Source organism: Fukomys damarensis, unplaced genomic scaffold (assembly GCF_012274545.1).
Source record: "Fukomys damarensis isolate Sample0158 unplaced genomic scaffold, DMR_v1.0_HiC HiC_scaffold_39, whole genome shotgun sequence".
In the NCBI taxonomy this organism is placed as follows: Eukaryota; Metazoa; Chordata; class Mammalia; order Rodentia; family Bathyergidae; genus Fukomys; species Fukomys damarensis.
In genome coordinates, this window is record NW_022900951.1 from 14,340,706 (window position 1) to 14,351,739 (window position 11,034).

Consider the following 11,034-nt stretch of genomic DNA (forward strand, 5'->3'; position numbering starts at 1 on the left):
TTTTTGGTACTGGGGATTGAACTCGTGTCCTTGCGCTTGCAAGGCAGGCGGCGGAACCACTGAGCTAAATCCCTGGCCCCTGGTATTATTTCTTATGCAAGTAAGGTTCTGTTCAGGAAGTCCTCACCTATGCCTATGACTAATTTTTGTCTTCCAACAGATTCAGTGTTTCTGTTTTTATATTTAGCCCTTTGATCCATTTCGATGTGATTTTAGTATAGGGTAAAAGATACAGGTTTACATTCATTCCTCTGCATGTGGATAACCACCTTTCCCAGCACCAAATATTACAGGCTATCTTTTCTCCAGCATATGTTTTTGGCCCCTTTGTTAAAAATCAGATGGATGAAAGTGCATGGGGTTGTTTTGTATCCTCAATTTTATTCCACTGGTGAACATGTCTATTTTTGTGCCAGTACAATGCTGTTTTTATTACTGTACCTTTGTGTTATACTTTGAAATCAGACACAGAAGGGTAAGTATCAGGCAAGCATGGTGACACACACTTTTAATCCCAGCTCACTAGGAGCCTGAGGAAGAGGATCGAAACTTCAAGCCCAACCTGGGTAATTTAGTGGTTTACTAAGACTCTGTCTCAAAATAAAAACCCAAAAGTACTGGAGATGTAGCTCAGTATGAAGTATGAAGGCCCTGGGTTTAATCCCCAGTACTGCCCAAAAAAAAAGGACAAATGTTGTATGGTTTCTCTTATATAAGAAACCTAAAATATAAATAAAGAGCAAAATAAAAGATATGGTAACAGCAAGGTAGACTTTGTGGAGATTAGAAAGGTATCTGTGGAAGCAGGTAAAAGAGAGGGCATGAGTTAAGGGAATTAAATATCAAGATGTAATATATATACATACCGATTTCCACAATTAGTAATTATTATGCATTGTAAATATATACAATAAAAATAAAAAATCTGTTTTAAAAAGTCAAAAAATCTATCTCATGGCCCAATATTTTCACTCGTGGGTGTTTATTCAAGTTAAATATAAACATATATTCACCAAAGGATCTCCATTCACAGGTTCATAGACACTTTACTCATACTATCAGAGTACCGCTGAGAATATGCAGGAATGAAATATTGATATTACAAAATGAATCTCCATAATACCATTCTAAGACAGAGAAACTGTAACCAAAAAGACAATTCTATTTATACATGTTCTATTTATACAATTCTATTTGTACAACAAAATTCTATTTTTGACATTCTACTTATATGAAACAAACCTAGGATGGGAAAACTATCAATATATTTTCACCAAGGCAAGAGAGGACCAGGATTTACTGGGAAGAGGAAGGAGGAAGATTTCTGAGTAAATGGAAAAGTTCCTTATCTTGACAGGGGCATGACATACATTATTTATCAAAACTCACTGAACTGTATTAGGTTTATTTGTATCTCAATATATAAAATTAAACTCAGGGCTTTGCTCTATAATCCAGCTTGGCCTTGAACTCACTATGTAGCCCAGGCTGGCCTCCAATTTGAGAAGACCCTCCTGCCTCATGCACCACCATGCCTGGCTAAATTTAACAAAAGAATTATAGTAGAATGAGAAGAACAAAAAAAAAGAAATATTTTCACTTTACTATACAAACCAGATTATTCTGTCTTGGAGGAGATGGTTGTCCTTCTTTGGGTGATGAGCAAAAATCCTGTTCTGTTGACTCAGAAATATATTTTTTGAAGTGTGTTGGATGGTTCATTTGTGAAGCTACTTGATCAGGCTGGACTTCTGCACCTTCAACTTCTGTAAAACAACATAAAAAATTTACTTCACACTTGCTACCTAAATAACCTTATAGGGATATGCTCTAAAAACGCCCCCTCAAATTGAAGCCCTGGTTGAATTTTAGAAAGTTATATAAGTTTTTGTTTTGTTTTGATTTTTGGCAGTACTGGTGATTGAAACCAGGTCTTTTGCACTGAGCTACAACCCCAGCCTTTTTTATTTAATTTATTTTAATTCTGAGATAAGGCCTCCCTTAGTTGCTAAACTGCCCATGCTGGGCTTGAATTTGCAATCCTCCTACCTCAACCTCCCAGAGTGCTAGGATTATAGGAGTGTGACACCATGCCTAGCTAAAATAAGACTTCTTCCATAAGCAACCCCAGAATTCATCACCATGACCAGCACTAAGTGCTTTTGTAAAGAGGATAAAAATGGCTTTTCACTTAGGCAAGTGTTATGATTTAGATCTAAAATATACCCCAATGGGCCAGGGATTTAGCTCAGTGGCACAGTGCCTGCCTGGCAAGCGCAAGGTCCTGAGTTCAATCCCTGGTACAAAAATTAATAAAATAAAAATAAAATGTCCCCCAAAAGCCTTACATATTCAGATGTGGGACTTATGGAAGGTAATTGGCTTATGAAAGCGCTATATTTACCAATGGATTAATCTACTGATCCATTCATAGCTGATTTATGCTGGGTTACAGGCGGGTCACTGGAGGCATGACCTAGATGGGTATATCTTCCTCTCTGGCTCCTTCCTTCTCTCTCTGCTATATAGCCACCATGATGTGAATAGCTTTCCTCCACCCAGACCCTTCCTCCAAGCCCTTTCTGCCAGAGCCAGCCAATCATGGGTTGAAATTCCTAAAACTGTGAGCTAAAATGAACCTCTCTTCCTTTAAATTGAGGCGTCAGGTAGTTTGTTCCAGTGATGAGAAAGAAACTAATAGAGACAGACAGTGTGAACCCAAAATGTGCACTAGCAGTCTGTTCCAGATTGGGCCCTGGTGCTCTGTGGAGTAGAGACCCTGGGAGACCTCACATCCACACCTGTGGTGTAAACCCACTGAGTATAGCTCTCCACTTCATTTTGATTACCTTATTAGTTAGGCTTTAGGTTAAATCCAAATAAATTGCTGTGAAATATAGCCTGAAAAATCTAGAATTCCAAAGGTTCAATTGTGGCTCTGTGTCACATAACTATAGAGTAGAACTAGAACAAGACACAGACTATAACAATATATTCTATCTTGTACTCCAGATTTGGTTTGAACACTTACATTAGTTACTGGGAGAAGCACCTTAATGAAGAAGTGAATTCACTTTATCCCTCCTGACTCATAGCAGAAATGAGAGGCACAACTAAGGGATTCAAGTTTCATCTCTTTTCCTGCTTCCCCATCCTTTCACAGAGGTACTGATCACCAAAGGCCCAAAGGAGAGAAATCAAAAGGAGATAAAGATGGAAAAAGGGCTGGGGCTTTAGCTCAGTGGTTCCGCCATCTGCTGTGCAAGCCGAAGGACCCCAGTTTGATCCCCAGTATTAAATAAATAAATAAATAAATACCAAGAAGATGGGAGAGTTCATTCCCAAGTTAGACGAGTGAAGACTAATATATAAAAATTTCAAGTTGTAGGGCTAGGGATTTAGCTCAGTCGTTCTGGCACCTGCCTCACAAGCTCAAGGACCTGAGATTGATCCCCGGAGCCAAAAGAAAAAAAATCCAAATTAAAAACTTCAATTTGTAAAACATGTCCAGTTTGAACTGTAACTTTCACCAAATTTTATTTTTTAAACTGTAGGATTTTTCTGACAATAACACTAATGTATGACTAATAAACTCTGGTGTATTCATACAAGCAAAGACTTACATCAATAAGTCAACTACTACTACCTGTAGCAAGGGTGAACCTCACAACCATAACCTTGAGTAAAAGCCAGACACAAAAGAGAACATAGTGTATGATTCAATTCATATAAAGTGAAAAACCAAACAGACTAGTTACGGGAGAAGTCAGGGTTGTGCTTACCTTGCAAAGGGACTACTGACTGGAAGGGGTTGGTCTAAATTCTGGAAGTGCATTACCTTCTATTTGTTGGTATGGGTGCTCATTATCTGCATATATTCATTTAAAAATTAAGCTATATTTATGATGTGTGAATATTTTTCTTTGCAATAGACTTCAATTTAAAAAAACTAAAAAATTCAGCTCCTGTCTTAGTCAACTCCTCATTGCTGGGCCAAAATACCTAATGGTATCTAATTTTTCACTATTTTTATATAATGATATATATTCAAGTACAAAAATTTCTGTCCATCTCTGAATAGTTCCTTATATCTAGAAGAATTACAGGGGTTTGTTGTCATAATGTCCAATTTGTACACCAAGAGACCTGAAATGTAATGCTTTACTTCATTATGACTAAAGTGAATTACATCTTTAAAACTGCTAACTTGATAGATGGTTTAAAGTTTGTATTCCATTTTAATTTGCATCTCTCTCATTATGAATTCAATTGAATATTTTTCAGATGCTCTCTCTGCATTAATATTACTTGTTCTGGGAATCATTATTTGTGTCCCCTGTTCATTGCCCAACAGAGTCTTTTGTGTTTCCTGTCTAATCTGTATGAAGTCTTCCTATTTTCGGGATAATAATCCAGATGGGCATAGGTACCAAAACAATCTACAGATTCAACACAATTCCTATAAAATTTCCAACACTGTTTTCACCAAATGGAAAAACCATCCTCAAATTTATATGAAATCGAAAGGTATTTGGAGTATTCAAAATTGTCTTTAAAAGAATAATATTGGAGGATGCATACTTTTTGATTTTGCAACCTACTACAAAGCTAAAGTAATCAAAACAGTGTGGTACTGGCATAAAAGCATACATATATACCAATGAAATAGAACAGAGAGAGGGATTGTGTTGAATCTGTAGACTGTTTTGGTACCTATGAATGAAGTTAGACCTTCATCCTGCATATAAAATTTTAACTCACAGGGGAGCAAAGATTTAATGTAAGAGCTAAAACTTAGAATACTGAGGAAGACTTTCATTACACTGAATTTGGGGATAATTTCATGGACAGAATACCATAAGGATAGGCAATCAAAGAAACAATAAGGGTCCAGGATTTAGCTCAGTGGTACTGCACTTGCCTTGCAAGCATAAGGTCCTGAGTTTGATCCCTGGTACTAGAAAAAAAAAGTTAAACTGGGCTTCATCAACATTAAGAACTTTTGTATATCAAAGGACACTGGCAAAAATGCAGTAAGAGCTGGGTGTGGTGGCATATGTCTGTAATCACAGCACTTTGGGAGGCTGAAGCAGGAGGATCTTAAATTCAAGCCCAGCCTCAACAACTTAACTTAGGGAGATTCTGTCTCAAAACTTAAAAAAAAAAATACAAAAAGATGGCTTTAGATGTAACTCAATGGAAAAGCATTTACCTAGCATGCATGAAGTCCTGGGTTTAAATCTTTGTAATACCCTCCCCATAGAAAAAGCAAAGAGATGACCTATAGAGTGGCAGAAAATATTTATAAATCATATTCTTACAAAGAATTAACATCTAGAACATAAAGAACTAAAATTTTAAGGCCGGGGATTTAGCTCAGCAGTTCGGTGGCCTGTCTCACAAGCGCAAGGACCTGAGTTCGATCCCCAGTACCACAAAAAAAAAAAAAGAACTAAAATTTTAAAAAACAATCTAACTCAAAAATCAACAAAAAAAAGAGACATTTCTCCAAAAGATATTTAAATTGCCAATAAACACATAAAAACATGTTCAATATCCTTAGTCATTAAGGGATACAAATTGAAACCACAATAAACTGACACAATAGCACATGATTATTATCCCAGCTTCTCACGAAGCTGAGACAGGAGAACTGCAATTTCAAGGCCAGCCTGGACAACTTAGTGAGATCCTGTCTCAAAATAAAAAAATAAAAAGGAATGGGGATGTAGTCCCTTACTAGAAAGCGGGAGGCAGGTTGAGGGAGTGAGAGACAGACCTAGAAGAGGAAGGGAGGGAGACAGGAAAGGAAGTAAAGAAGGAGAGAAGGGAAAGAAAGAGAGGGGAAGGGGAGGAGGGAAGGAGAAGGAGGAGAGGGTGAGGAAGAAATAAGAGAAAAGAGAAAAAGATGAAAGAGAGAAAGAGAAGAGAAAAGAAAGAAAAAGAAAAAAGAGAGAAAGAGAAGAGAAAAGAAAGAAAAAGAAAAAAGCAGGCGGCCAATAAGACACCACTCAAATAGCTATCATGGAAAACTACAAAAAAGAAAAAGAAAATAACAAGTGTTGACGAGCATGTGGAAAAATCATGAAATGCTGGTGGAAATGTAAAATGCTGCCTCTGCTGAGGAAAACAGTATGAAAGTTTCTCAAAAACTAAACAGAATGATCACAGCATCCAGCAATTCCATTCTAGGTGTATCTCCATAAGAACTGAAGCACAAAACATGAAAAAGTATTTGTACACCCATATCCATACCAGCATAACTCACAATAACCAAAAAGTGGAAACAGCCCAGATGTTCATCAACAAATGGACAAAACATGGTATAAATGTAAAATGCAGTATCATTTAGGATTTTTAAAAAAAATGAAACTCTGATACAGGCTACAACATGCACAGATCCTGAAAACTTTATGCTAAGTGAAATAATCCAGACATTAATGATAAATATTATATGTACTCATATGAGATACCTGAGATAGGAAAATTAGAGACAGATATATTAGAGGTTACCAGGGGAGAGCTACTGTTTAATTGGTACAGTTTATGTTGAAGATGATGTAAAGGTTCTGAGTATAGACAGTATTTGTATATGATCCCAAGGAAAAAGATTACTTGGCTACCTTTTGTGAAATTTCCTAGTCTGAGTTTATGTGTCAGTTAAATAAAAAGAAATCAAGCTATAAGTACTGCTCAGCAACCTCCTCTTTTGCCTAAACATATATTCATCTTTCCAAACCAACACCTTTGCACTTTTAATAACTCCTTAGTTTTCCTTCATGTGGATAAGCTGTGATTTACTTAGCCAATCCCTAATACATAGATATTCAAGCTACTTTTTTGTTCTTGCAAAGAATGCTGCTGAACAGTCTTGTACTTGTGCAAGTAGTTCTGTGGGATAAATTCCTATAAGTAGAAACAGTGGGTCAATGGATTTAGTTCTTTCCCACTAAATCAGGCTGTTAGAGTCAGCGAGGTATTTTAAAACCAGAACACATAAGTCGGATCAGTTAGATCAGAGATCAGCAAAATACAACCTGGGCACCAAATCCATCTTGCTACCTGTGTGGTTTTTGCTTTGTTTTGTACTAGCCCACAAGCTAAGAATGTTTTGTTTTAGATTTTTAAGTAATTAAAAAAAGGAATTTTTCATGAAATAGGAAAATTAGAGGAAATTCAAATTTCTCTGTCCATAATGTTTTACTTAAACAGAGCCACTGTAGCTGGGTGTGGTGGCGCCTGCCTGTAATCCCAGCATTTGGGAGGCTGAGGCAGGAGGATTGCTATGAGTTCGAGACCAGCCTGGACTACATAGTGAGTACCAGGTCATTCTCAACTACATAGTAAGACCCTGTCTCAAAAAAAAAACCAAACCAAACCAAACCAAACAAAACAAAAAAAGAGCCACTGTAATGGCAGAGTTAAACATGTAACACTGATGGCCTGCAAAGCCTGAAATATGTACTACGGCCCTTTATTTTAAAAAAATGTTTGCCAACCTCCAACCTAAGCTGTATTTTACAGAATAAGAAACCCAATCCTCTAAGTAAAGGGAAAGAACAAATTGGCATATAGCTACTGAAGGAATATTGCTAGGTGTCTCCCTATATATTGCTGGCTCCCTATATGAACTTGGACACGAGTGGTCTGACATTTCCTTCATCACTGTGGTTGGGAAGAAACAACTGGAAGGACAGGCAGCTACAGTGGTTCAGGTTGCAAGAGTTCATTCTCTGTGGACCCTTCTGGGTGCTAATGCAAATAAATTAATAAATTTGTAAATGTAAATAAATTAATAAATTTGCTAATGTGAATAAATTTTCACTTAGAAGAGTCCACAGAGAGTGGAGTCCAATTCCAATTGTTAGTATGTAGTAAAGTGGTTAATTTTTGTATATTAACCTTTTATTTTGCAAATAATAGTCACTTATTCATTCCATAAGATTTTTGTTGATTTCGATTTTCTTAATACAAAAATCATGTCATGTGCTCCATGGACTCTTGGCCCAAGTTGATTTTTCTGTAAGTTCAACTTCAGCTTTTCAATTTCATTTTATTACCAAATAGTTATAATTATAGTTGCAAAATCTAAACAATTTTTCAGAAACAGAGAACATATTTTCCCCAATACTTTCTGAGTCTATTCCCCATACAGTAAAAAGGACAAAGGGGGGGCATTCCATAGCTAAAGTAAAAGGAAAATGCAAACACAAGTTAACATTGTGATAGTACCACAAAGCTCAGCTCTTTTCATAACTAATTGATGTAAAGGTTATAGAAATATTTAAATAATTTACTAGAAAATGGGATTAGACAGCAAAATTTCCCCCAGGAGAAAATTTAAGAAAATTACCATGTTCCATGTTGAATAGTTCATGATAGTTTTCATTGCCACTTCCACAGTCTGGTTGTATCACCAATGTATTATCAGATTCATTAGGATTCACAGAATTTTCGGTTTCAGAACGCTTTTGTGTCACAGCATCATCATCATCATCATAGATGTCTCCAATAGTCAAAATAATATAATCTAATAACAATAAAAGAGAAAGTTTAGATTAGGTACCATAATACTTTACAGAGAAAGATGCCTCATAAAGTTGCCGATTGTTTTAAAAGCATGTTTTTAGATAAACGAACTGTATTAAGTATTTTTATATCTGTGATCACTACAAGTTAGCTAACAAAGCAATTATTTAGTATGAAATTGCTAGTACTTCTAGTTTTATAGAGCAATAAATTTCTTCACTGAAGCAATGAACTGATTTTAATTAAAGAAATATCACCATGTGTCCCGGGCTACAGTGTGTTCGATGATTTGCTTTTAACCTTCAAATGATGAAACTGATAGCACATGGCCATATTTGTGGTGACCATGAATCTCCAAACTTGTCCTCTAAAAATTAATATTTATGACTGATAATGTAGAAATAAAGCACAAAAGTTAAATGTTGTTAGGAAATAAATTCAATCTGAATCTCATAAAAGGTGAAACTGGTAGCCACAAATAAATTAAATATGAAATACCAACTCAGTAAACCATCTTACTGAATATAAAAAAACAACACATGCAAAGTGCCTGATATCTACATGGGTTTCTTTTATTTCTTATAGTTGGCCTGAAAAAGAGTATGTTTAAGTGGTGCTGCCGCCTCCCTCACAAGTGCAAGGACCCAAGTTCAAATCCCCAGCACCAAAAAAAAAAAAAGAGTATGGTTAAACTTGAAGTAGTCACTCACAAATCTTTTCACTGTATCATAATTTGGATTTCCATATTTATTTCAAAGCGGCCAAAACAAAAGAAAAAAGTACTTAGCTAATTGAGGTGCATGTGGTGGTATGAAAAGGGCACTAAATAGGGCTCACATAACATAAGAAAAGTTCTGATTCAAATTCTGTAGTTATACAAAGGTATAATCTTTGGAACAGAGAGATCAACTCTTCTGCCTCTATTTCCTCATCCCTAAAATTTGAGGTTCGGTTTTAAGAGTCACTCTGAACACTAATAGCCTTCTCATAGAAAAAATATGACATTAGAAACTGCCTGGTAATGTAAATAAAAGATTAAATAAATTAAGGTATTTCCCTAAGATATAATAGTATATAACCAACGAGAAGCATGTTTTCAACGAAGAGGTTTTGATATTAGAAATGCTTGTAAAATAATGTTAAAGAGAGGGAAATGATTCAAAATGGAAAAATACATTATAATGCTAATTTTGAGAGTCAAAGAAAACATACCAATGTTTATCTAGGTGGCTATCTGAGTAGCAAAACTACTATCTTCATTGAACCTCTCTGTCAGTTCTCTACAATAAACTTTACAGAAGAAAATTTTAAAAGACCACTGAAAAATGATTGTTAAAATTGCAAACTTTCGTATACCACCAAATGTTTCAAGCTAGAGCTAGTAAAGCTATTGACAACGCCACTAAAGTTTTCACTAAATTAGTAAAATTCCAATTTATTCCTTTAGGTATTTATATAACTTTCATAAGTAAAATTTAAGACATTATAAGATTTAGAAGCTCTTCCACTCCACTTATTTTATTGGTTGGTTGATGGTGCCAGGATCTTGCTACTGTATGTTGCCCAGGGACCCTCGCCACACTACTGAAAATTCTTTCTTTCCCTCCCGTTTTTGTGGCGCTGGGGATCTCAGGCCTTTTCACATGCCAGGCAAGCACTCCACCACTAAGCTACACTATCCCCAACACAACTGCCAATTTTAAGAAACGAAACCGTGTGTTAATACAACAACTAATCACTTTCTAAATCTTTCGGCAGGACTCTCAGAAGTAGCCCTTCCACTGTCCGTATCCAACTTTAGAGACTAATAAAGTACACTAAACGCGGGATAAAGCAGCCGCCGCCCAGCACTTGCTCGAAAGTCAGCGCCTTTTCTATCAAACGACCTGGCGGTTCCCTAGAGCACACACCTAAGCTTCCCTCACTTTACAAGATCCCCACATTTTTCAGGTTATCTGACTCTGGGATCTGCCGATACGCAAGGACGCCTGTACAGCAACTACAACTTTAGTTTCTCCCCTACAGCTTTACTTTCTTCCTCCTCATTTATGCATTCACAATAAAACCAAATGCGATCACCACGAAAGCCGCAAAATCTACCTTTCAGCCTAGAGTGGGGGCGAACGCCAGCAATCCCAGCACTCTGGGAGACACCCTGTCTCGAAATAAAAACATTTTAAAACAGACGGGGGAGAACATAAAATTTAAAAGGGATGTAGCTCAGTGCTAAGACTCTGGGTTCAATTCCTAGTACTGAAGGAGAGGAGGAGGAGAAAGAAAAAAAGAAAAGAAAACCTCTATCGCAATCTCGAAAGACGCTGTCTGAATCGACTCGAACGTTTGCTCAAATCTTTAAACTCAAAACTCCACGAAAGTCTGAGCATCAGGGTCCTTCCTCGTTCCCCAACCGCCTCCGCCACGAAAGAAAAGGGTGGAAAATGATCAATTTTGCCCACAAAGTCAGCGCCAAACCCTTAGCTGGTCAGACGTCAAAGGCTCGGCGCG

The 11,034-nt window shown here is 36.7% G+C and overlaps 1 protein-coding gene across 1 annotated transcript in view; it reads right to left on the minus strand.

Moving 5' to 3' along the window:
* Bend2 (BEN domain containing 2) overlaps positions 1-10,472 on the minus strand; it is a 50,847-nt gene extending 40,375 nt beyond the window's left edge. The window contains exons 1-3 of the mRNA XM_010643685.1: positions 10,460-10,472; positions 8,354-8,530; positions 1,615-1,766 (exon numbers count right to left, since the gene is read on the minus strand). Of these exons, the coding sequence (XP_010641987.1) occupies positions 1,615-1,766; positions 8,354-8,530; positions 10,460-10,472 (342 nt within the window). The remainder of the gene's footprint in view (positions 1-1,614; positions 1,767-8,353; positions 8,531-10,459) is intronic.
* Positions 10,473-11,034: the final 562 nt, after the last annotated feature.